Source organism: Phyllostomus discolor, chromosome 6 (assembly GCF_004126475.2).
Source record: "Phyllostomus discolor isolate MPI-MPIP mPhyDis1 chromosome 6, mPhyDis1.pri.v3, whole genome shotgun sequence".
In the NCBI taxonomy this organism is placed as follows: domain Eukaryota; kingdom Metazoa; phylum Chordata; class Mammalia; order Chiroptera; family Phyllostomidae; genus Phyllostomus; species Phyllostomus discolor.
The window spans coordinates 95,392,896-95,419,029 of record NC_040908.2 but is presented as its reverse complement, the minus strand read 5'-3'; the positions used below and the strand labels follow the sequence as shown (position 1 = coordinate 95,419,029).

Below are 26,134 nucleotides of genomic sequence, written 5' to 3'. Positions count from 1 at the left end.
TTTTCAGGTGCTTAGCAAACTTTACTAATAGTCCATCATTACTTTGGATTAATTGATAGGTAGGAATTAATACCAATAATAGAAATTATAGATTAATGTACATTTTTTACACCTCTTAAACTGTGAAACAAGCTTGGATTTCTTCTCTGTTTTTCAGACATTAGGAGAAAGAGGTTTCTTCTCAAAGGAAAAATTTATTCTTCTTACCCTAGAGTAAAGAAATATGTGAATTAAGTAAATTTTACTCTGGGAAAATGCTCTTTAATTCCAACCCCATTTTAATTTAAACTTGATTTAGTGTCCCCAACACTAAGTCATTACTTCCTTCATTTGGTAGAGCAGAATGTAAAAGCCACAGCCACGTGATTCAGGGAACTGAGAAACCACCCCTCTGCCTTCTAGCCCCTCATCACTCAGAGTGCAGTGTCACTCCAGCAGCACTGGCTTCACCCAGGGCCTCCTCAGAAGTGGAGGATCTCAGACCCCACGCCAGACCTACTGTATCAGAATCTGAATTTTAATGAGAGACCCATGTGATCTCTTAGCTTTAATGTGCCTACACATTGAGAAGCACTGGACTAGACAGCTTTTTGTTGTTTTTACAAGCCACAGGATAAGAAGGAAATGCATAAAAGTAAAAACAAAACTTGTTAGGATGATGAAAGTGAAACTTCTGTTTGCAGTCTCTAACAGAAATGTGTTTTAGAACTATAATTGGATGACCATAACTCTAAATTTTAAGTGAGGTGCATTAAATGTTGGAAAAGTCACAGCTGCAAGGATCATGTTGTTCACAAGTGAGTGGAAAGAAGTACAAGTGAATAGAAAAAAGATGACGAATAAGGACTGACTGAACTATCTAAATGAAGTACACTTTACAGGAGAAGTTTCTGGAAATATTGTAACCCATGAAAAACCTCTCTCTGAAGTGTCAGTTCCAAAGTATATAAAAGATATGTGAAACTTTTCATGATTCACACACTAAAATCAATATATTCCCTTGCTTTTCCTTCTATTATCTGTATTCTGTTTAACTTAGCAGTGTCAAGTGGCAGAAAACCATAGACTTTTGTGGAGGGAGAGACATATGTGAGTTAGCAGCAAGAATATTCTAAACACGTAGTTCACATTCATCATGCACATGCTGGTTCATCACTTATTGGTCATTCTCATGACAAAAGTGATAGAGCATTTACTCTGTCAGGCCCAGGGCTAAGTTCTAGATACAGGGTGGTGAGTGAAAAGATACAGTTCCTGATTTCATGGTGCTTCTGACAGTGTATGAATTACTACCAATCGATTTTTGAAAACTATCTTTGGATTTTGTTCATCCATGGTATCTCTGTGCCTTGCATCTATCTACCCTTTTTCACTGATAATGAGAAAGGTCTAATTTTCAGTTATCAGTCTGACTCATATAGACTGATCATTTGTGATTGGTATGGCAGATAGTAGCAGTTCATAAAGCAAAATGCAGCTGGCCACTTAGTGATAAGGAACTAAGATATATAACAACAACAGTTTCACAGGGTAACATGATCACTACAAGGGTTTGACATGGGCTGGAGACAGAGGGCTGGGGGCTGCCAGAGAAGCCGTGTGTGTGAGTAACAATGAGCAGGAATCATGAACAAGTCTCTCCTGAATTCCATGAATGGAAGTAATACAATTATGGCCAAGATAAAACACACATTTTTAAATCATATGTCCCCAGCTAAGGAACTGGGTAATCTATTGGACTTCTTGCCTTCAAATGAAGGTAATTTGTTCTCCAAACCAGTCTTATAACGTAGCATGAAGAAAATTATTCACTCTCAAAATGAATTGCTTTATGAGTGTTCATGGAACGATGGATTTACCCACTGTAAGTAGGACCTGGCAAATTGGGTGGAAAGCTGAAATAAATAACTCTCAATGGGCAAGTGTCCCAGATGTGGGTTGAATCAACCATTACTTCAGGACATTGATATCTTTGTGGATTTTGAGTGCAGTTGCCTTCTAAGTTCCTAACCCTGCAATCCCATAACCCTGGGATTTGTGCCTGTTTAACCACCATGTCTGGTTCCACCCTTGTTTCTTAGTGACTAGATTCTTTGCCATGATGGCCCTGTGGTGAAGAGTATAGTCTCGGGGGTTCGATGGACACAGCTTTGTAGTTCTGACCTCATTACTTCCTAGACATGAGATCTTGGATAATGTAACGTTTCTATGCCTCAGCTTTCTTGCCTGGAAAGTGGAGATTGAACATCTCATCTCATGTGATTGTGTGGGTCACAGAATTATATAAGATACTTACAGCCATGCCTGGCACATGGTAAATGGTGGCTACTACTACTTATTAGTAAACCCAGGTCTCCATATTGCTACATGAATCCCCCTTAGTAACAAGTGTTTCTGTTTATTTGTATTACCTTGTGTCTCAGTCTCTCAGTGTCTATATTTTCTCCCTACTGAATTCATATTCCAGAGGCTATCTCCCCAGGAATCTTCCTCCTTTGTGACACTTTTGCTGAGGGTCCTTTGTGACACTTTTGCTGAGGTCTCAATGTCCTCCAGGTTGAACAGACACCCATAACTTGGGCACTGTTTGTCTCAGAGGCAGTAGTTCCTCATGGTTAAAAGCCACTGGAGACTGGCTGCCTGGGTTCAAATCTCAGTATTTCCACTTATTAGTTGAGTGACTCTGGATAAATTACTCAACCTTTCTGTGCCTCAGTTTTCTCACCTGTGAAATGAATTATAACTGTTTAATGTGATTGTTGTAAAGATTAAATAGATTAATATATGTGAAGAATCTAGAATAATAAGTGCTACATAACATTTGTTATTATGAGTCATACCTTGTGTAACTCCAAGCTTGGCACTTACCCACTTTTCTCTTCTTACCCTGGAGTAACACCCCAACTGTAGAGCTATTTTTAGGATACCCAATTTCATATCCCTAGACTATCTGAACACTGCTGTGCTTCCATGTCAAGCCCCCTCCCTTCTCCACATCCTGTCACAAATGTTCCTGGCAGACACTGACTGTGACAGTGAGGGATGAGTAATATTATGTTCCAAACTCTATGTCTGTGTGGAAGAGTACACTGTGCCCGGCCTGATGGCCTCTTACATGAAATGGGATGAAACCAAGAGAGCCAAACAAAGCAGTGGCCTTATTCTTCCTTACTTCCCTCATTTCCCATTCCCCATTTCCACTGGTAACAAAGATCATTCATCCAGAAGAAAGGACCATGCAAGATTCCTCCCCACTGAGGCTGGCTGTGTGCTAGAAAGTCTTATATGCATATACATAAGTAAAGGAAAGAGTCAGATACGAACTTCTATTGCTTACATGGGATAAAAAATCGGTTAGCTGAACTGTTAACTGCTTAAATTCCACAATGAGGCAATGTGGCTAAACTAAAAGCAACCTGAGAAAAGTGAGGCAAAGGAAGATTGAATTTTGATTGAGAACTTTGAATAAAGGATAACCACCGGTGTGTAGACTATTCAGCACCCTCAGGGCTTTGGTGGAAGTTGGGGTGTTGGGGTCTTACTTCTCATCCCTCCATGCCTTGAGTAGAACTTGGCTTGTGGCAGTGAAATGTTTCTGCTGGGCAGTGCTGGCTTCGAGCTTCCCACAGGGAGATTCCTTTTAATGCTCCAAATCCCTTCCAGGGCCACTGTTAATATTTTCAAAAGCGAGATGATGATTATTACCTTATTCTCTTCTTAGCATAATGTATTTTTAAAGTACTTACTTGTTGATTATTTTTTTCAGTCATTTGGGCGGTGGTTTATTTAATTAATCAAACCACCCAAGATTTTTATTAGTTGTTTAATTTTTTAGTCCAGTTCATTCATTAACCATTATGCAATTAAACCTCTACAATGCTTAATTATATTATTTTAATTTGTCCTTTAAGAAGTAGATGAAAAGCCAATATAGAAATATAAATAACAAAGCACAGAAAGATCAAGAATAAATAACAGTTAATATAGAGACTTCAGTCAAATTTCTCTGATTCTGATTTAATTCCAGAATCCTGATTTAAATTCCTAAAAATTTCCAAAAGTAATATAACCCAAAGTTACCACATTGATTCATCCAATAAATTCAGCAATCTTCTAAAAGGCATAAACTAGGACTTCTGGCCAAGATGGAGGCATAGGTAAATATACTTTGCCTACTCACACAACCAAAAGGACAACAAAAAATTTAAAAACAAAAAATAACCAGAACTATCAGAAAATTGAACTGTATGGAAGTCCAACAACCAACGAGTTAAAGAAGAAACATTCATCCAGACCCACTGGAGGGGCGGAGACAGGCAGCCAGGGTAGAGAGGAACTGTGGCAAGGTGGAATCTGGATGACCAGGGTGGGTGAGGCAGAGGCTGCTGGACCAGACGAGGCCGCAGCTGGCAGACCAGGTGGTCCCACATTTCCATGCAGATAAACCAGGAGGAACAACTAGGGAATGAGACAGACAGTGCAACCCAGGGCTCCAGTGTGGGAAATAAAGCCTCAAAACCTCTGCCTGTAAAAACCTATGGGGGTTGCAGCATCATGAGAAACTTCCAGCCTCACAGGGGAGTTCATTGGAGAGAACTCCCATACAGAAACCCACCCACCCAGGAATCAGCACCAGGACCCAATTTGCTTATGGGTAGCAGGGGAAGTGACTAAAAGCCTGCTGAGAGCCAAGCAAGCAGCATTGTTCCCTCTTGGACCCCTCCCCCACATACAGTGCCACGACGCTGCATCATGGGTTGCCCGACCCCAACGAATACCTAAGGCTCTTCCCCTTACTACATAACAGTCACACTGAGATGAAAAAATATGGCCCAAATGAAAGAACAGATCAAAGCTCCAGAAAAAAATACAACTAAGTAATGAAGAGGTAGCCAACCTATTAGATACAGAGTCCAAAACACTAGTAATCAGGATGCTCACAGAAATAGTTGAGTATGGTCACAAAATAGAGAAAAAAGTTAAGAGTATACAAAGAGAAATAAAGAAAAACTTACAGGAAACCAGTGGTTAGGGGAAGGAAACCAGGACTCAGATCAATGATTTGGACCAGAAAGAATAAATAAACATTCAACCACAACAGAATGAAGAAACAAGAATGAAAAAAATGAAGAGAGACTTATGAACCTCCAGGACAACTCTAAATGTTCCAACATCTGAATCATAAGAATGCCAGAAGAAGAGGAAGAGCAACAAATTAAAAACTTATTTGAACAAATAATGAAGGAGAACTTCCCTAATCTGGCAAAGGAAATAGACTTCCAGGAAGTCCAGGAAGCTCAGAGAGTCCCAAAGAAGTTGGACCCAAGGAAGCACACACCAAGGCACATCATAATTACATTAGCCAAAATGAAACATAAGGAGAGAATCTTAAAAGCAGCAAGAGAAAAGGAGACAGCTACCTACAAAGGAGTTCCCATAAGACTTTCAGCTGATTTCTCAAAAGAAACCTTGCAAGCAAGAAAGGGCTAGAATGAGGTATTTGAAGTCATGAAAGGCAAGGACCTACATTCAAGATTGTTCTATCCAACAAAGCTATCATTTAGAATGGAAGGGCAGATAAAGTGCTTCCCAGATAAGGTCAAGTTAAAGGAGTTCATCACCACCAAGCCCTTATTCTATAAAATGTTAAAGGGACTTATCAAAGAAAAAGAAGATAAAAACTATGAACAGTAAAATGACAAACTCACAACTATCAACAACTGAACCTAATACAAAACCAAAACAAACTAAGCAAACAACTAGAACAGGAAGAGAATCACAGAAATGGAGATCACATGGAGGGTAATCCGTGGGGAGGAGGAGAGGGAGAATGGGGGGGAAAGTACAGGGAATAAGAAGCATAAATGGTAGGTCCAAAATAGACAGGGGGAGGTTAAGAATAGTATGGAAACGTAGAAGCCAAAGAACTTATATGTATAACCCATGGACGTGAACTAAAGAGGAATGTTGGTGGGAGGGGGTGCAGGGTGGAGAGGAATAAAAGGGAAAAAAATGGGACAAGTGTAATGGCATAATCCATAAAATATATTTAAAAAATAAACAAAAGCCATAAACTAGATGCTGTTTTAATCTCCCCTTCAAAGAAACATAAAATACTAGAAAACACTATAGCAGAATATTTGGAATATGATGTTTGTACATTGGCATAAGGAAAATTATAGGCTTAAATGCCATTCAGTAAGTATTGGTTTAGTAATAAATTGCACTGGGCTCTCCTCCATACCCTAAGGTCAATTATTTAGGTTTTTCAGAGTCACAAATTTTCAGAGGTAATCACAAATTTGGGGAAAATCTACTGCATAGAAATCTGTGACCCAAGTGAAGTAAGGTAGTGAATTCGGGTTAGTGCCATAAGTTGGTTTTCCCATTTTGGAAGCTGCAACTTTAGATGACAAGTATTTTCCACAGATCCAAGTTGTCCACTGGCATCCACACTCACATCTGATCCCTCCCTAAAGGATTTCATACCATGTAATGATTAGGGGCATGGTCTTTAAGTTCAGAGGGGATCTGGTTTCAGTCTCTGCTCCACCACCTACCAACTGTGACTTTGGGCAAGTAATTTAACCCATCATGTCTCGGTTTCCTCATCTATGAAATGGGAGTAATAATATTTACCTTGAAGGAGGAAATGGATACAAGTGCTCTGCACTGAATAAACAGCAACTGTTACATTTAAAGGGACAATGATTTTCCTGTCCAAGCATGGGCTTAGATTCCATTTCAAGAGGCGTAGTTACTGAGCTTACTCACTGAGCTGAATTTCGATACTTGCTTTTCCTTCCCTCTCCTGAATGGAGTAGCCAAAGGTATCTGTCAAGATTAGTGCCTTCCTTCTTCTTCAAAGACCTTCAAGGAAAACTCCACAGTCTTCTTCTGTCAAGACTTACAAGGTTTAAGCCGTTCCTTATATCTAACATACATCTTCCCCCATCATTCAAACCAGGTTCCTTTCCTTCTATCCTATTTAGAGGTAGAAGATGGCTGCTCCCTTGTGTCTAGGTAATAAAGTCTCAGATTTAGGACTCCATAAATGTTTATTAAATACCCCCTTTGCAAGACACCCTGTAAGATTTATATTTATTCTCCATTGTGTGAAGGTCTGGTAAATGGGAAACAGTTTAAAATAGGAGGCAGAACTATGTAGCAAAATCATATCAAATTAGATAGAAGAACTGTTCTAGTCTAATTTAGTTGTGGTCTTTCAGATGCTATCACAGGCATAGCTGGAAGTTTACAACTTGATAGGGAGAATACCTGAAATGTAAATGCAGATGCTTGGAAATGCATGGGAAAAAAAAACCCCAACAACCTCAAAGCATCACTGTGCATAAGTATTAACTGTACTCAAGAGCAGAGGCTGCTGGAAAAAATACCATTTCTTTGATCTGATATGATGTTTGGGTGAAACATCATACATTATAAAAGATAATGCATTCAGCTGGAGAAAATGAGGTATGGAAAGAAGCAAGAATCCCCTTTGAAGCAGCTGCTTCTTTAAGGAGAAATCCAACTCCCTCAGCTCTGGCCACGTGCGTTCCAGGAGGAAGAAGGAAGACAAGGGGAGCAGCTCCAGAAAGACCTGTGTTGGCAGCTGAAGCTAAAAAGGAAAAGGGCAGCAGGCACAAAAGAAGAGCTAAAAGAAAGGAATTAAATTCTTTCTTTCTTGAAACTCAAGATCTTCTTAGGGATTCTACTTCTTTGTTCCCCTCTCATTCTCCCAGCTCCTTCTACTCAGAGACCTTTTCAGGTGTGTTTTTATTCTGAATTTTCAAGTTACTGAACCATGCTCTTGTGCTGGCAAGTTTAGCCAGTGGGATCTGGCCTGGTCATTCAGGGAGGGGAAGCTTGCCCTTTAAAAATATTTTGTTTCCTTACGCTGTCTCTGGACTGTGCATAATGAACACTAGAGCTTGAAAAACTAGTTTGGAGACATATCGTCTATGCCTCCTTTGGGTAAACATGGAAGGATTTGACCAGAGGAAGAAAAATTTAAGTGATTTAAATTTATGTTTGCTGGCTTCTAGGCTTTGTAATTATCTTGACATGCCTTTGGTGTCTAGTAAATTCCTGGCATACTGCAGGTACACAAAACATTTTTGTTGAATGAATTAATGAGCAACAAATGTGTCTACTCTCACTGAGCAACAATTTACATGTTCTGAGTTGGTACTAAACATAATAAATAAACCAGACTCAAAATTCAGTTTCCATGCATTAAGACACATGTAGAAACAAATAAATGTATTTGGTAGGACATTATTGAAATTCACTGGAAAAGGAAATATGGAAGAAAAAACTAGTAAGCTTCATTAATCAAATTTATCATAACTACTAAAGTTCTGTAGATTTTAGCCAGAAAAATACAAAAGTTCTTGCAATTTGAAAACATTAAGTTAGAATATTAATTTATTTCTGTGAAGTCTTCTATAGAAGTTCTTAGATAAATAGAAATCATGTCTCACAAGCTTACTTCCTCTTTCAGAGAGGTTGTGAGGAGTGGGAAGTCTTCAGGGAATCACTAAGAATATGTGAATGATGACGTTCAATAAATTCTTATTTATCCAGAAAGTTCCATAAGTTGCCCCAAATTCCATTTTCATCTGACAAAAGATCTGATCAAAAAATTGCATTTCTTTTTCTTCAGGATGATGAAAACCTTTTGTGTAGATCCCAGGCCATTCTTATATGACAAGAATGTGTGTAATACCTCTGAAGCCTTGGTTTTACCTCAAGCTGAAACCTAAACTGAGGCTGATACTGAAGAAAATTGTGTCAACTTTTTTTTTTAACTGAGGAGGGTACTATTTGCTACCAATGCAATTTCAAATCTTTTTCCTCTCAGAAAATATTGCCCTATGTTTTAAAGAAAGACAGTATAACCCAGTGGCTAAGAGTAAGGACATCAGCTTCTGACAAGCATGCATTCAAATATCAGCTGTTTCAGTGTGTGACAATGGACAAGTCACTGCACCTCCCTAAGCCTCAGCCTCCAGCTCTGCCAAGTGGGAATGATAAGAGCCAGGGTTGTTGTAGGAATTAAGAGAAATGACAATTTGTATGTCCAGAAGACATCCTGTGAATAATAGCCATTATAATAATTATTATTATTCCCATCATCACCATCATCATTTTACATATAGAGATACATTTCACCCACCCCTCACCCCAGCATCCAATGCTTCTTCCTACTGAGCCCAGTATCTCTGCATGAAGAGCCTGGAAAAAATCAAAAGCCCTGTCTGTGGTCACTGATGCCATTCCCGAAGCCCAAGTATGGGGTACACAGTAGCAATCACCTAGGACATCTTGACCATTTCATTGTCTTCACAGCTTTTATTAACTGTTGCCACAACACAAGCACAGAACAGCTGGGCTCGCTCATTCAGCTGAGGGCCCCAGAAGGCTGAATAGTTCTTTGTCCTGAGTCCCCTGTTGCTGCCCAAACAATATTCTAAAAGAAATGTGATGTTCACTTTAGATGTCCATAAAACCTAACTTCTGGATCTTTTGATTTTTTTTTACCAATTTCATTCAACCCAAGGAGAATAAACTTTTGAGCTTTTGCCAGTTTCATTCAACCAAAAGAAAAGAGAAAAAGCACAGAAATCACTTAAGTCTATTACTTCTAGACACTTTCATGATTGTCATCATTAGCTCAGTCACAAGTAAAATATCTATAATTTAAGTTTCTTAACTTCAGGATAAATCTTCCTCTTAACAAATGGTATAAGCTCTTCAGTAAGTTTACCTGCATGTACTTTGTTATGCAGTCATGTTTTCGTGCTTTATCTACAGTTGAAGGGAAGTCCAGTCTGGAAACTTTTTGAAATCTTACCTTCCCCAATCATACTATTGCATAAGTATGTTAAATGTGTTGTTTAAAAATTCAAACAAACCCAGGCAGTGCATATATAACTACACAAACATGCTTGGAAACATGCATATGTACCTTGGAGTCCCTAGAATTAAGGTAGAATTGGGTCTAAGAAATAGTATATATTAAGACAGAGGCCAGGCAGGTAACATAAGTAAGTAAAGCCAGGGGTAAGAAATAATTGGCTTTCCCAGTCTTATATTTTTCCCCCACTGTCATTGGAGGCATGGATGCCAGAGAAATACTTTTTTCCCACTTCTACCACAAGAAGAGAAAGTCTGCAGTGAATGGGTGAACATTGAGCAGCTTGTGATATGCCCCACTGGACTGGGGACCCTGGTGAGCAGTGGTCAACAGCAGAGTGGGGAGGCCAGCAGCGACAGTGAGACCCAGCTCCAGCCACGGCTGCCACCTGTGAATGCAGACTCTGTTGTCACCTCTTCCCTTCTCATCCCTCCTTCCTCTTCACCCAAGATAATCTAGAAACCTAGATATGTACATAAAAAATCCTGTTTTTAAAAATGTTGACAACTGCTTGATATGTTTAAAAATACACAGCAGAACAAATAAGTATGTCTATATGTTTGCAAGAGGAAGCTGATGTATATGAGTCAACAGTTTGGATCTGAAGCCAAACTAAAGTACCCCCAACAGCCTGCTGAGTGAGAGGTAGGACACGGTGATTGGGAGGAGGAATGGAAGATGGCTCTCTGGTTTTAGACATGGATATCAGTCCATGTCATCCATTGGGATGGGGGACAAATAGGAAGGAGCAAGTCAGGGAGAGGTATAAGTTTCGTTTTGGACATTGATCCTAAGTACTTATGGGACATGTGGGAGGAGAGATTTAGCCTGGAGACACAGATTTCAGAAGCATCGCAGTGACAGAGCACGGGAAACTTTGGGAATAGCTGAGATGATCCAGGGAGAGCCAATGAAACAAGATCAGAAGACTGTGGGTAATAATACCCTGGTAAACATCAATATTTGAAAATGGGGGTTAATTAAAAATGTTCATAAAGGAAGATGAGAAAGACCATCCAGAGAAGTAAGAGAAGAATGAGGACATTTTAGGATCAAGGAATTTGAGGAAGGAAGAAGGTTTAAGGAGAGAGCCATCACCTATGTCAAATGTTGCAGAAATCTCAGGCCAGCCAAGGGGTGAAACAGTATCCACTAGATTTAGCTACAATATGTCACCAGAGGCACTATAGGAACAGGAAGTCAATGGTGCCCTGGCTGAGTGCTCAGCTGGTTAGAGCCTCGTTCCGATACACACCGAGGTTGCAGGTTCCACCTCTGGGCAGGGCACATACAAGAATCAACCAATGAATGCATAAATAAGTGTGACAACAAATCAGTGTTTCTCATTCTCTCTCCCTCTTTCTATCTCTTCCTCCCTCCATCCCTCCCTCCCTTTCTTTTTCTGTCTCTGTTAACTCAATTTAAAAAAAAGGATGTCAGTGGCATTTGGGGTCAAATCCGAGTTTGGAATTCAGCTTTTCCACTTAATGCATAAACTTGGACAGTAAAATACTTCTCAAAATTTCAGTTTACTCATTCATAAAGTGGAGATCATAATATCTACATCACATGGCTTTTGTGAGAATTTATGGTAAGCAAAATAAAGCCTCTATCCTCAGGTAGCTTATGTTGTCGTGGGAAAGACAGTCAATAAAGTTAATATATAATTTCAAGAAGTGACAGAAAAAAGCAGAAAGCAGAAAGTAGGGTGAAGAATTATAGAGTAACTTGGAAGGGTGGGTAGTTTCTATTTTAACCTGGTAGAGAGGTTACCTCGGAGAAAATGACATTTGACCCAAAATTTGAAGGGAGAAGAAGGAAGACATCTGATGACCTAGGTGAAATGTAAAGGTCCTGTGGTAGGAATGGGTTTGGCCTGTTCCAGAATTTTAAGAAAGTCTGTTTGGCTAAAGTGGATTCGGGAAGTATAGGAGATGAGTTCAGAGATGTGAGCTAACCATAAAAGTAGATTAAAATGTAAACTAAGAATTATAAGCCATTGGAGAGTGTTGAGTGAGCATGGAGGTGATGTGCAGTGATTTACATCTGTAAGAGGTCTGTTTTCTGTGTAGAGAATAGGATGCTGTTGCTGAACCTGCAAGATGTGATAGAGGCTTGGGCAAGGTTGTGGTTGGGGAAATTCAGGATATATTTCAAATGCAGATTCAAAGGATTAGCTGATGGATTGGATGTGAAGTGGGAGGACTTGACTTCTGGGTCTTTGGACCTAATCAATGGAGTGAATGGTAATACCATTTTTTTTCTTTCTTTTTTTCTAAAAAAGATTTATTTATCTATTTTTACAGAAAGGGGAAGGGAGGGAGAAAGACAGAGAGAAACACTGATGTGTGAAAGATACATTGATTGGTTGCCTCTTGCATGCCCCCAATTGGGGACGTGGCCTGCAACTCAGGCCTGTGCCCTGCCTAAGAATAGAACCTGTGACCTTTCGGTTGGCAGGCCAGCACTCAGTCCACCAAGGCACACTAACCAGGGCAATAGTACCATTTCTTAAGAAGGGTCAAACCTGTTGAAGTATGGGATTTTAAAATCTGGAATAAGAATAGGAGTTCTGCTCTGGACATGTGACATTTAAGAGACCTCTTAGACATCCAAGTGGAAAGTTGGCTTGTGGGATTTGAGAGGGAAAGCACAAGCTAGAGACATCAGTCTTGGAGTATGATAGGGCTAGATACCCAGAGAGGGAGTGCAGATAGAGAAAAGAGCCTGTGACTGAATTCTCTAAAGTTTAGAGAAAAAATTCTCCACAGTGGTATGAGCAAAACCAGGAGACTGGAGCATGGTGACCTGGAGGCTAAGCTGAGAACGTGTTTTAACAGGGCAGATATAAACAATTGCATCAGATGCTACACAGAGGTTGAGTTTGACCAGTTTGTGGATTGTACCTGACCTTTAAGATCATGGGATTGACCTTTTTGAGGAAAGCCATTTGCATACTGGAAAAGAACAGTTTCCCTGTTTTCATGGAAGCAAAAGCCTAATTGGAATTAGTAAAGGAGCAAAGAGGATAGGTAAAGAAGTGGAGACCATGGGTCAAGTTCACTAATTCTTACATCTACAGGAGTCATAAATTCCTGCAAGTTTTATGCAGAATTTTGGGCGTATGGTAGCAAGCTGTGTTTCCCAGGAACAGAAGCCATGTCTTTCCCCATAGATTTAAAGGACTGTGTCACTGACACTCGGCACTAGAGGCCCAGTGGCTGGCCCAGGGCTGCCAACACTCTCAGGCCAAACTGAAAGAGGTGGCACCTTCGCCAGGTGCTAGTTCCCTGCTGTGGCCAAGGACAAGAGGCTTCCAGCCATTTAAAAGAGAAGGGGGGAAAAAGGAAAAAATAGAAATTTCTGTTTTCCATAAGTTAAGTCCCTTTAAAACTTAACTTTAAGTTTGGACAAGTGGCTTAGTTGGTTGGAGCGTTATCCCGTGCGCCAAAAAGTTGTGGGTTTGATCCCCTGTCAGGGCACATACCTAGGCTGTGGTTCCATCCCCAGTCAGGACGCCTACAGGAGGGAGACAACCAACTGATGTTTCTCTCTCCCATCAATGTTTCCCTCTGTCTCTCTCCCTTCCTCTCTCTGTGAAACTCAATAAACATATCCTTGGATGAGGATTAAAAAATAAATTTAAAAAAGTTAAAAACAAAAAACATTAAAAAAAATCTAGTCTCAGCTTTGGAAGATTTTTCTAGACTAAAATAGCACCTCTGTGCGACCTCTAGTGTATGTTATAAAAATGCAGCCCAAGCATTCTATTTTACATGAACATATTTGAAAAGATAGCTTAGAAAAATGAATTTTTATAAACCAAATGCTATTCCCTATTATACACATTTGATTGTTCCTATATGTATAAGGATATGTATATTACTGTTAATGTATATAATAACAGTAATGTAAGATCTAAATGGTATATAAATAATAAATTTGTAAGTGTATAAATGAAAGTAAAACCCAAATATAACAGTATAGACTTAAAAAAATGTTTTCTAACCATCAGGCAAATGGTACCTGTAGGCTGGGTTTCAGAGAGACAGGGAAGTGGTCATTCTCCATCCATTCATAGAGCTCAAACTGGACTTTCAACTTTCCTTCAAAGGGAGGCAGTGTATGGAGGTGGAAGAGGGTATGGGGGGATTTGGAAAGTATAGGCGATGAGTTCTAAATAACATCTGTGAGGAATTCTGAGGATTCTAGAGAATATCTTTTCCCAAGGGATCCATCAGTGAAAACTGTCAACACCACGGACTCATAGACTATGTGTATGTACAACACAATCTTTGGATGAGTTGACCTATTTAAATGACTTACATTCTTCTGGGCCAGGCATTTGCAAAGTGAGGTCCCTGGACTTGCAGCCTCATCACCCTGGAACTTAATGGAAATTTAAATTCTTGAACCCCACCCAAGACCTACTGAGCCAGTTCCAAGCAATCTGCTTTTAATAGGCTCCTCGGGAATACTGATGAAATCTAAACTTTGGAAACCACTGTTATTGGTGATACCTATACTGATAAAGATTGAAGATACCATTGTGCTCTTCAGGCACTTGGAGGAAAATTCTGTTTGTCATTAAATAGAAATAAGCCTTCAAAAAATGTGCGACAGTATTATAGATACTGATACTTAACTCATTTTTTCCCTAAATATAACAGCTTATTTGGACATAGGCAAATAATTATAAAGTTAGCTCAATAATTTCCCAAAAGACCCATTTTTCTCTTGAAAGTCATGGTTTTGTAATAACTAATCATTCTGATATAAAATAGGTAATTTTATACCTATTTCACAAATATACTTCTTTTGTCACTGAGATTACCTGCAGGTGGATTTTTAATGTGGCATTCATCTTTCTTAATATAAAGTTCTTCTTCCAGTACTTCCTTAATTCTCTTATGTGGCTCACAATATAAAAATTTCTTCCCTATAAAGACATCAACAAAATTGGTTATGTATAATAAAATCTTCCCAACCTTCTAGCCATCACGCCTACATGAATAGCTTTAAAAAAAAAAGACATATCCTTCTATACGAAGGCAGATGATTTACCTTGCAGACTATTTTCAGAAGATCTCTTTCATTCTGGCTCCTGGTTCTTTTTGGTGCTTCACAATTCCATATAATTCCAGCTTTTGGGGTAGTTTAAGATACATCTTTTAGGTATTATGAAGAAGCTAATGTCTTCATTAACTTCAAGAAAACTTTCATTTATTCAATAAATTCTCATTAAAGACCTACTCTGTGCCAGGCATTTGGCTAGCTAGGGGCAATGGACATAGCCATGAAAAATTCAGATGTGTGCATGAAGTCTACGATCCAGATATATAACAGAACAGCCTCACCATTATTTAATAATCATTTTTTAGAGGCTGAACCTGAATTGTAGTAGTGAACCACTTATGGATAAATGACTGTGCTGGCCTCTAAACCTGACCCTGAAGGAACTCCCTACAATAGTGGAGAACTGTATCATTTGTTCTAAGTACCTGAGTTTTATTTCTTCAGCTCTGTGTGATCTGACCCCATCTGTCTCTCCAATCTCTCCTGCTAGCCTCTCATTCTCTAAACTCCAACATGGCTCTTCTGCCCACTTCCACATTCTATATTCTCTGCCTAAACTGTCTCCTAATTGTTTCCCTGGGTAACTTCCATGCAAATTTCAAGTGTAGCCTTAAATTTCAGTTCTTGAGGAAAAGTTCCCTGATTCCACAATCTTGAAATGCCCCTGGTTTCTTTTTCTCATACAACTTTCCTCTTTTCTTTCATTTCACTTATTGTAATTTATCTATGGTTTCATTTAGTTTATATACAATTACTTGTGTAATGATTAGTTTAATATGTCTTCCTTTCCAGGCCATAAATACCCTAAGGGCAGGGATGTCTATTCAGTCAGCAGAGTCCTAGAACACGGGTTGGCATAATAGACACTCAGCAAATGTGTGTTCAAATAGAACCAAACATTGTTAAATTAGATAGAGCTCAAGGCCATTCTGTGTGCATGTCTGCCAGTGTAGCCTTGTGAGTGTCAGGACACTAGTACCTCTAGTCTCAGTACTCAAAAGCTCAATGCAAAGAACCATGCAAAACCTAAACAACCAAGTACTTTATTCAACATTTGACTTTAAACTCACAAAGACATGGCAGGTGTCTCATCTTTTCCAGACTAGTCAATAAACAACACATGTGAATAAATTTGCCTTCTCTGCAGGCTGGCCCAAATGGGGAAAGAGACCTGCTGCTTCAGGCAGGGATCCCGGGTTATTCCCAGTCATGAAGACCCACACACACCCTTAGACACAGAGAAGAAAGAGATGTTTTGTACCTCTCATTCTCATTTCCTCACCTGAGACCTAGGAGTCTTATGAATGAGAGATGGTATCAGCATTACTTCAGTTTAATTTCAGGATAAACTGTTTTGGCTAAAGTTTAGGCAGAAAAGGTTTTAGGAAATGTGGCTAAGGAGGACGAAAAGCCTAAAATAAGTCAGTAGAAAGGAAGAGATCATCTGCCCTAAGTTCAAGTCTTCTGACACATTTCAGCCCTGCTACTTCAAGAATTTGCAGAGGAAATCACTAAAGGTTTTGAGGAACTATAAAAAATGAGAGTAGAAAAGAGCCAGTATAGGCATATATTCCCTGCTCCAAAAAAGGAAGGAAGGAAGGAAGGAAGGAAGGAAGGAAGGAAGGAAGGAAGGGAGGGAGGAAGGGAGGAAAGAAAAGAGACAGAAAAAAAACTAGCAACAGCTTAAGGTTGACCTTCACCAACATTCTGAATGAATCGGTCAACAGCTTGATTGTGAGGACAGTGAGGAGCTGTGTTTACTACATGATAAGGACTGCTGAAAACATTATTATTCCAGGCTCAATTATTCTTTTTTTTTAGTTAGGGGCTAATAACAATTGCTGTAATTTATTGAATGCTACCGTGCCCTAAACATCTTACATATATTATCTCTCTCATAATTACCCTATGGGTAGATATAATTATTCCTATTTCATAGTGAAAAAGTAACTCCCATGTCACAAAACTCATCAAAAAAGTAAAAGCCTTGACTACCTGACTCTTCCAAACACAAATTACTAAACAAACTAGATTAGTGAGATGTACCCACAATGTATCTGCATTTCAGCAAGGCATTTGATAAAGTGTATTTGTAGGGGACAGAATGCCCACACCAAAGATGCTGACTGACAGGTCAGGGGCTATTAGAGACTCTTCTTGGACTTGTTGAGATAATCTAATTTGCTCATTTGGATGTAGGAACTGCCAACAAACCTGACAAATGTGAGAATGGTACAAAGTTGGCGCATGGCAAACTCAGGTCTCAAAGGGCTACTTCTGTATCTGGAATGAAGTGCTAAAATCTATAGGATGCTATTGATGGGGGATAACTATGACAACATGTATTTGGGACCAAACAAATGAACTGCATAAGTATAGGATAGAAAAGGCCTGGCTCAAGTATTTTCTTTTTTTTTTTTTTTTTTTAAGATTTTATTTATTTATTTTTTGAGAGGGAAGGGGGGGAGAGAGAGAGAGAGAGAGAGGGAGAGAAACATCAATGTGCGGTTGCTGGGGGTTATGGCCTGCAACCCAGGCATGTACCCTGGCTGGGAATCGAACCTGCGACACTGGTTCGCAGCTCGCGCTCTATCCACTGAGCTATGCCAGCCAGGGCAAGTATTTTCAAATGTACTGAGGAGAGGAAGAGAAACTATGGATGTCATAGACTGCATTTGTTAAATGTGTTAATAATATAAAGTGTCTGCCAAAATAGCTACTAATGTTCATATCAAAGGAGGTTATAGTCCCACCACACAATTCTAATCTGATCATATCTAGAATACTGGATTCAGTGATTTAATAAAGTGGAGAATATTGGAAGAGATCAGCCATCATGAGGAATGTGCTATCAGTTATTTCAAAGGTAATACTGAAGTCTGTGAAAGATTGATGGGTGCTCAAATGAGCCATTTTTATTTTTTCAAAGATGGAGTTATATAATTTCAATGAGAAAGGACTACATTTTATCTGTGTGTATTTAAGAGCAGATTTGTGACTAGGGAGTTGAAGCTGTAGAGTAACTGAAGACCTTTCCAAAAAATAGACTAAAGACTTTTCCAAAAAACATTTGAAAGTTGAATGAGTACTTTGTGTGGGTGTGAACAACCTGTTTCTACTTAGACTGAGGCCCTAAAAGGAGGCTTTCAGGGAGGCTGAGGAGGGAACTGTGTATTCCCAGACCCTGACTTTGTGAGCTCCAGGTAGTTTACACTCTTGCCTCACAATTTATCACTCACTCCCCTGCAACTTGCCCATTACCTAGCATGCAATAAAGAGTCAGTATTTGTTAAGTCCATGAGTGAATGACTAATTCTACCTTTTACACTTACAACCACAGGAATAAAGAACCTTTAAATTCTAGCATCTTTAATGAGAAAATTCCCAGATAGAATTTTATCAAAATAAGGAATTACTTAAACATACTAAACACTTTAATATACTGAATTCAGTTGCTCTAAGGCCTCTGCATGCTGCTGATAGTAATAATAAAAGAAATGAAGCATCATAATCAGTCATATTAGGGCTGATGCCGATGGAAGAGGCCCTTTCATCAGGAGGCAGAGGTTTTGTGACTTCTTGATGTGAGAGAGGTCTTGCCTGAGGATGGTGTGTGATCGATCCCCTGGGGTGGGAGATCTGAGCTTCTTCAGCCCAACCCTTCCTCCTGGGGATGGCTGAGCACAGAGGGACTTGGTGGAACAGAACGGAGACAGCTTTCTAAAGAGGCAACAAGGAGATACCTCTGAAGGGCTGGCAACCGCTTGAGCTCCTCTTTGGCTTATTATTTTCACTATCATCATTCCTTAGCACCTACTGAAAACCTGTGGGGACCCAGGGACTGTGAGATACCTGTAAATTCATGGAACAATATGGATGAGTGCTGCAACCTGGCGTGGACTCAAGTTACAACAATGTCGGTTGTAACTGTGGACCAGAACTGCCTTTATGTATTTGAATATTGTCTGTGTGTTTGGCTGGGCAGAAAGGGGACAGCAGTGTGGTACAAGGTGGCCTGTGAGGTTCTAGAAGGATTAGGTAATAATGTATGAACTGAAAGTCCAAGAGGTGAGAGTTTAAGTGTTTTAAGTATTTCTCCAGCACTGACTGTCTGTGGTCATATCACTTCCTTTTTTCTAGTCTAGACTTGTTTCCTGGTCTGTAAAATGAGGGAATTCACAAAAATGATCTACATGTTTCCCTGTATAAGGTTTACACATTTTATTATATATTTTAAGTAAATAGTATAATATTTTCATAATTTTATATTTTTAATAAATTTTATATATACATTTTTTTCAATACCTTCCAGGCCCATGTTGCTACCAATTACGTCTCAGTCTACCCAGGGAAACGGACTGGATGCTTTCTGCCACAGTGCCATCACCTCTCCCTTTGCCAAAACAGCAGCTCCATCCCCGCCCTCCAAAATTTTCTCAGCTTCAATCAGTCTCACTCCTGTTTTCCCGTTCCCTTCTCACCAGTTCTCCACACCGCACGTCCCTCTGCGCAGGGTCCGCGGCTGCTGGGGAATACACTTTGTTTGCGGGACTCCTGAGGGCAGCTGGAGCTGGGCTCCCAGCGAACTCCGCACCCCAGCCCGGCCTCCTGCCGAGGCTGCTCCCCGCTGGGGCTCGCCTCGGGTGCCACCACAGTAGTCATTACCACCACCTTCTCCACTCTCCTGCCGCCAGTGTCGTCGCCAGTCGCCTTCTCGGCTCCGCCGCAGGCTGCGGGAGAATGCGAGGCGTCTCCCGTTGCCATAGTGACTAGGGATCCTCCCCTCCCCCAGACGCTCTCCGCAAGTTTCACCCCAGCCCCAGGGGTCCCGCGTGCACCAGAAGCCACCTGCTGCGGTTAGTTACTGACCAAAGAAAAGCTCTTGCTGTCAATCTCTCCTTTGTTCCTCACATCAGTTTCACAAGAGAGACTTTACTATTCTCTGAATCGGTAAGGAAACCGATTCAGAAATAGCTAAAGAAATTGTCTGAGATCACACAGGTAGGAAGTGGCACAGCGGGACTCTGAATTCAGAAAAGTGTAGCACCAGAGCCCAAAGAATAATCACCTTAAGGAACAGGTAGGGGAGGGAGCTGGTATTGGACAGGTGAGTTGAAGATAAGGTCCCTGGTTTCACACAGTACTTAATGCTTAGCGTGTCCACTGCCTACTACACACACAACGTAATTGAGTAAATGAATGTTGAGGATTCCCAGTTTTGGATTCTAAGTTTTTATTATTGTTGTTGTTAAACAACTCTTGTAGTTTCTAAGCACTTATGTATTCACAATGTATTTCAATTTATCCGAGGTCTGTCTGGGAAAAAGGCCAGCTGTTGTTAATACAAGGAGAGCAGGGACTGTGCCACAGGGACTGGAATGCACATGCGTGAACAATGATAACTTCACTATACTAGTCAGTGGGGGTAGCAGAGCTGTTGAGTGAGCATGTGTACTGTATGGTAGCCACATTCAAAATGACTGAGCAAGTAGAGCAACGAATCTGCATCAAATTTTGCATTAAGCTTGAATGAACATTCCTCTATGGAAACTATTGGGATGATTCAGAAGGCTGCAGCTATGGGCAATTGGTGACTGGCAACTCCATAATGACACCTCCCCTGCTCATGCGTCACGTCTCATGCAGAGATTTTCGGTGAAACATCAAATCACCCAGTTGACTCAGCCCCCCTACAGCCCAGATTTGTCACCCTTCGATTTCTGGCTTTTCAGAAAACTAAAATCACCTTTGAAAGGGAAAAGAGTTCAGACCATGGATGAAATTCAGGAAAATATGACGGGGCAGCTGATGGTGATTGGGAGAACTGTGTGAGGTCCCAAAGTACCTACTTTGCAGGGTACTGAGGTGTCATTGTCCTATGGACAATGTTTCTTGTATCTTTTTACATAAATGCCTCTATTTTTCATATTACATGGATGGATACTTTATGGACAGACCTCTGTATACTCAATTTTACAGGTGAGGAAATCAATTTCAGAAAAGTTTGATTTGATAGCAAATGGGAAAATCTAGAGTTTTATTTGTAGCCTGAGGTTGCTTTTGTGTTGTTTTTGCAGCCATATAAAAAGGCTTTTTGTTGACTTAATATTATGAAAGCTCAATGTTCATTATTTTACAGGGTTAAATAATACTACAAAGCTTGCAACCAAATACAAGGCACACCATCTGCCTCCAGTTCACTCCAGAGGCAGCCACTTTCACCTCTTTTGGCTGATAATTTACTTTTTACAACCATATAACCAAATGCTTATTTTGCTGCTATTTATTTTTCAATTTTTGGTATCATATGTTGATTTTCTACTATGGAAGATGAGAATTTAGTTAATGTTCATGCTCACCGTCTCACATATAATTACTACCCCCTCCAATTGCTAATACAGACAAGCTGTAATTTTGGCGGGAGCATTTTACATTACTGTGACTATGTAAACCCCCATGACAGCTGCCTATGTAATATCCTATGGTCACTTTTCTCTTCTGGAATTAATAATTGCCTTGTTTTTCAGTTTGCTTGATTTTTAATGTCCTTATCACTTATTAATTCCCAAACTCTTTATCCTTGTGTAAATTTCTTAGTATGTCCAAACACATGAGGGATTCTATCAATTTCATCTTTTCCACAGAGTCCCTTTCAGAGAGTCTGGACTGGTCCATTGCTCTCTAGGCCTCTGGCTGCACAGCTGTTGTCCAAGGACTTCGCTTCACCATGCTACCTCTCTCTTGTGTTGGATCCCTTATTTGTTAATCCCATCTTTTTCTCTTTCTTGGTTTACTCATTATTTGGTGGAGCATATCTCCAGTAGCACTTTGAGAAATGGTCTATGGGAGATAAAATGTCCAAGTCCTTACAGATTTGCAAGTGTCTTTATTTTACTCTCTATCAAAGTAGAGGTCTAGCTGGATAAATAACTCTAGATTGGAAATAATTGTTTTCCTCAGAATTTTTTTTATCCTCACCCAAGGACATGCTCATTGATTTTAGATAGAAAGGAAGGGAGGGAGAAAGAGAGGGAGAGAAATATCTGTGTGAGAGAAATGTCGATCGGGTGCCTTTTGTATGTGTTCCACCTGGAGACCAAATCTGAAACCTAACCTGACCAGGAATCAAACCTAAAGACCTTTGGGCTTGTGGGACAACACCCAACCAACTGAGCCACACCAGCCAGGGCATGTCCTCAGAATTTCAAATTCATCGCATCATTGTCTTCCTGGCATCCACTGTTGCCATAGAAGTCTGCTGCCATTGTTTCTGTTCCCTTGTTACAGGACCCGTTTTTCTCTTTCTAGAAACTTGGAGGATTTTTGTTTGTCTTCATTATCTTGAAACTTCATACATCTTGATATGGTTTTATTTTCAACCTTTTTGCTGGGCACTCAGTAGAACACTTCAATCTCAAATCTCATATCCTTCATTTTAGAGACTTTTTAAAAAATCACTTTATTTCAGTAACTTTGTTTTCTTTGTTCTCTCTGGAACCCTGGTATTTGTATGTTAGATCTCCTGATTTGTCCTCTAATTTTCTGACCTATTTTTTTTAACCTTCACCTAATGACATTCTTTCATCGCTTTTAGAAAGAGGAAGAAGAGAGGTAGGGGGACAGGGAAACATCAATGTGAGAGAGAAGCATCTATTGGTTGCCTCCTGTTCACACACAGATGGGGCATCGCTCACACTTGGATAAAAGGATGGAACCCAAAACCTAGGTATGTACCCTGACTGGGAATCGAGCCCACAGCTCGACTTCAGTTAGGGGATGATGCTCCAACTAACTGAGCCACACCAGCCAGGGCCTGACCTATTTCATATCTGTATTTTTGTACTATATTCTGGGAGATTTCCTCATTATTTTCTAGTTTTCATTTTTGCTATCATGTTTTTAATTTCTCAGAACTCTCAGAATATTCTTTTTTATGTAACACCTTGCCTTTATATCTGAGAATATTAATAATATACTTCATTTCCAACTTATTCTCCTTATATAATTGCTGTTTCCTCCAAGTTACCTATTTCTGTTTGTTTTGGTCTCTGTTTTAGTAGATTTCCTCTATCTTCCTTTATCTCCTTTACTGTCTTGCCTGTTCTAATAGTGCAGATTATGAATCTGTGTACACAGGTGGGCCTTACTGACTGAAAGTTTCACTGATGGGTGATCTGTCTGGGCTGTTTAGTTGGGGAACCTCTGATGTCAGTATTTTAAGATCTATCTCTGGAACTGCTCTGATACTCCAAGGGGTGTCTCCTTCAGACTCCCTGTTGGTGGGTATCTTTAGTCTGGTGCCAGCACCCTGGAAAGTGAGTTGGAGAAGAGAAATGAAGACTCAACATGGAATTACCCTGTTTCAGCATGGTGGTCCTGCACCCAATTATGCTTTGTACCTTCCAGTCTAGAAAGCCTGACTTCTTCCACCAGTCAGTCATCTTCTGGGGTGAGGTCACCCATCTAGTTGTTTCGAATAAGGGAACTAAAGGTCTAATTGCTTTATTTTTATTGTGATAAAGTATAGATAATATAAAATCTACTATTTTAATCATTTTTAAGTATAAAATCAATGGCATTAAGCACATCCATAATGTTGTACAGCCATCATCACTATCTATTTCCAGAACTTTTTCATTGTTCCAAATAGAAACTCTACCCATTAGACTTGTATTCCCAATTTCACTGTTTTCAGTCCCTGGTAACTTCTACTTTCTCTCTATGAATTTGAATACTTTAGGTACTTCTTATAAATGGAATCACAGTATTTTTCCTTTTGCAATTAGCTTATTTCACTTAGCACCATGTTTAGTATGTATCAAAACTGGATTCTTTTTAAAGGATGAATAATAGTCCATTGCATGTATATACCACATTTTGTTTATCTAGTCATCTGTTGATGGTCATCTGATTGTTTCCATCTTTTACCAATTGCCAATAATGCTGCAATAACATGAGAAATTATATGTTTGAGTTCTTGCTTTCAATTCTTTTGAGTATGTACCTATAAATGGAATTGCTGGATGACATGGTGATTCTATGTTTAAATTTTTGAAGAACCATCTAACTTTTTCAAGTGGCTGTACAATTTTACATTCCCACCAGCCATGCACAAGGATTCCAGTTTCTCTATATCCTTGCCAATATTTGTTACTTTTCTCTCTTTCTCTCTCCTTTCATAATAGCTATCCCAAGTAGTGTGAAATGGTATCTTTTTGTTGTTTGGATTTGCATTCTTCAAATGACTAGTGGTGTTGAACATCTTTTCATGTGCTTATAGGCTATTTGTACATTTTTCTTGGAGAAATGTCTATTCAAGTATTTTGCCCATTTTGAATTGTGTTGTTTGCTGTTCTTAAGTCTTAGGAGTTCTTTATATATTTTGGATGTTAATCTCTTATAATATATGGTTTGTAAATATTTTCTCACATTTCATGGGTTCTCTTTTCACTTTGTAGATAGTGCCCTTGCTTGATTATAAAACATTTAGATTTTATTGTAGTCCCATTTATCTATTTTTTCATTTGATACCTATGCTTTTGGAATCATATCCAAAAAAAATCATTGCTAAATTCAATATCATGATTTTCCCCTAAGAGCTCTATAGTTTTGACTCTCATACAGGGTGGGGGAAAAAGTAGGTTTATAGTTGTTAGTATGAAAAATTATACAATAATAAACAATGATACAAGAATAAACTTTGTGTTGTGCATATTATCACTATAAACCCACTTTTGCCTCATCTTGTATTTAGGTCTTTGACCATTCTGAGTAAATTTTTGTATTAATATTATAGTGTGATTAATATTATAGTCCAACTTCATTCTTTTGCATGTGCATATCCAGTTTTCCCAATGCCACTTGTTGAAAAGACTATTTTTTCCCTCCATTGAATTGTTTTGACAGCCTGTCAAAAGTAAGTTGTATATGCCCTGGCCAGTGTGGCTCAGTTAGTTGGCCAACATTCTGCACCCAAAAGCTTGCGGGTTCAATTCTCTGTCAGGGCATACTCCTATGTTGTAAGTTCAGTCCGCAGTGGGGGCATGTGCAAGAGGCAACAAATTGATATTTCTCTTTCTCTCTCTCGAATCAATATGCATATCCTTGGGGGAAGAGTACAAAAAAAAAGTTGATTGTTCATAAATGTGAAGGTTTATTTCTGGACTCTCTCTCTCTTTTTTAATTGAATTGTACTTATTTATTTTTTTCACATTTTAAAAAATTATTCAAGCACAGTTTTCTGCCTTTTCCCCCCACCCCAGCTCAACCCCGCAGCCCTCCCCACCTCCCTCCCACCTCCACCGCCACCCCCCCCCGTTATTGTCCATGTGTCCTCTATAGTTGCTTCTGCAAACCCTTCACCCTTTTTCCCTAAAATTCACTCCCCTGTCCCCTCTGGTCACCATCACCCAGCTCTCAATTTCAGTGTTTTTGGTTATAATTTGCTTGTTTGTTTGTTTTGTTGATTAGGTTTCTGTACTCTGTATTCTTTTCCACTGATCTATATATGTCTATCCTTAATGCCACTACCAGAATGTCATCATTAACATAGTTTTCTAGTTTTATTTTTTAATTTTTATTTTAAAATTATATTTTATTGATTATGCTATTACAGTTGTCCCAATTTTTCCCCTTGTGTCCCTCCAACAAACCTTGCCCTGCTGGCTCTGGCAATCCCCACACCATTGTCCATGTCCATGGGTCATGCATATGTGTTCTTCAACTACTCTGTTTCCTGTGCTGTGCTTTACATCCCTGTGATTATCTCTGTAACTTCTAATTTGTACTTTTTAATCCTTTCACCTTTTTTATCCATCCCCTGGACACCCCTGGACCCCCTCCCATCTGGCAACCATCAAAATATTCTCTGTACCTATGATTCTGTCTCTGTTCTGCTTTTTGTTTATTGTTTTTTTCAATTGTTGATAGATGTGTATTTGTTGCCAATTTATTGTTCATATTTTTTATCTTCTTCTTAAATAAGACTCTAACATTTTGTATAATGCTGGTTTGGTGATGATATACTTCTTTATCTTTTTATTGTCTGGAAAGCTCTTTATCTGACCTTTGATTCTAAATAATAGCTTTACTGGGTAGAGTAATCTTGGTTGTAGGTCCTTGCTTTTCATTACTTTG

At 39.4% G+C, this 26,134-nt stretch overlaps 1 protein-coding gene across 2 annotated transcripts; it reads right to left on the bottom strand.

Moving 5' to 3' along the window:
- On the bottom strand, positions 1-20,248 carry C6H11orf97 (chromosome 6 C11orf97 homolog). Of its 2 annotated transcripts, none has more exons than XM_036028650.1 (4): positions 19,480-20,248; positions 14,757-14,861; positions 3,503-3,668; positions 1-208 (listed from the first exon to the last, which is right to left on the bottom strand). In XM_036028650.1, the coding sequence occupies exons 1-3, from the start codon at positions 19,760-19,762 to the stop codon at positions 3,505-3,507; spliced, it is 552 nt and encodes a 183-aa protein (XP_035884543.1). In that variant the 5' UTR covers positions 19,763-20,248; the 3' UTR covers positions 1-208; positions 3,503-3,504. The 2 variants fall into 2 exon arrangements, with proteins under 2 accessions (XP_035884543.1, XP_028370663.1); XM_028514862.2 differs by having other exon boundaries at positions 3,543-3,668; positions 19,480-20,247.
- Positions 20,249-26,134: the final 5,886 nt, after the last annotated feature.

Coding starts and splice junctions, on each gene's coding strand:
- C6H11orf97 (XM_036028650.1), bottom strand. CDS start 19,762: ATGGCAACGGGAGACGCCTCGCATTCTCCCGCAGCCTGCGGCGGAGCC. Junction 14,862..19,479: donor ACGTGCGGTGTGGAGAACTG/GTGAGAAGGGAA, acceptor ATGTCTTTATAG/GGAAGAAATTTTTATATTGT. Junction 3,669..14,756: donor CATTAAAAATCCACCTGCAG/GTAATCTCAGTG, acceptor AAATATTAACAG/TGGCCCTGGAAGGGATTTGG.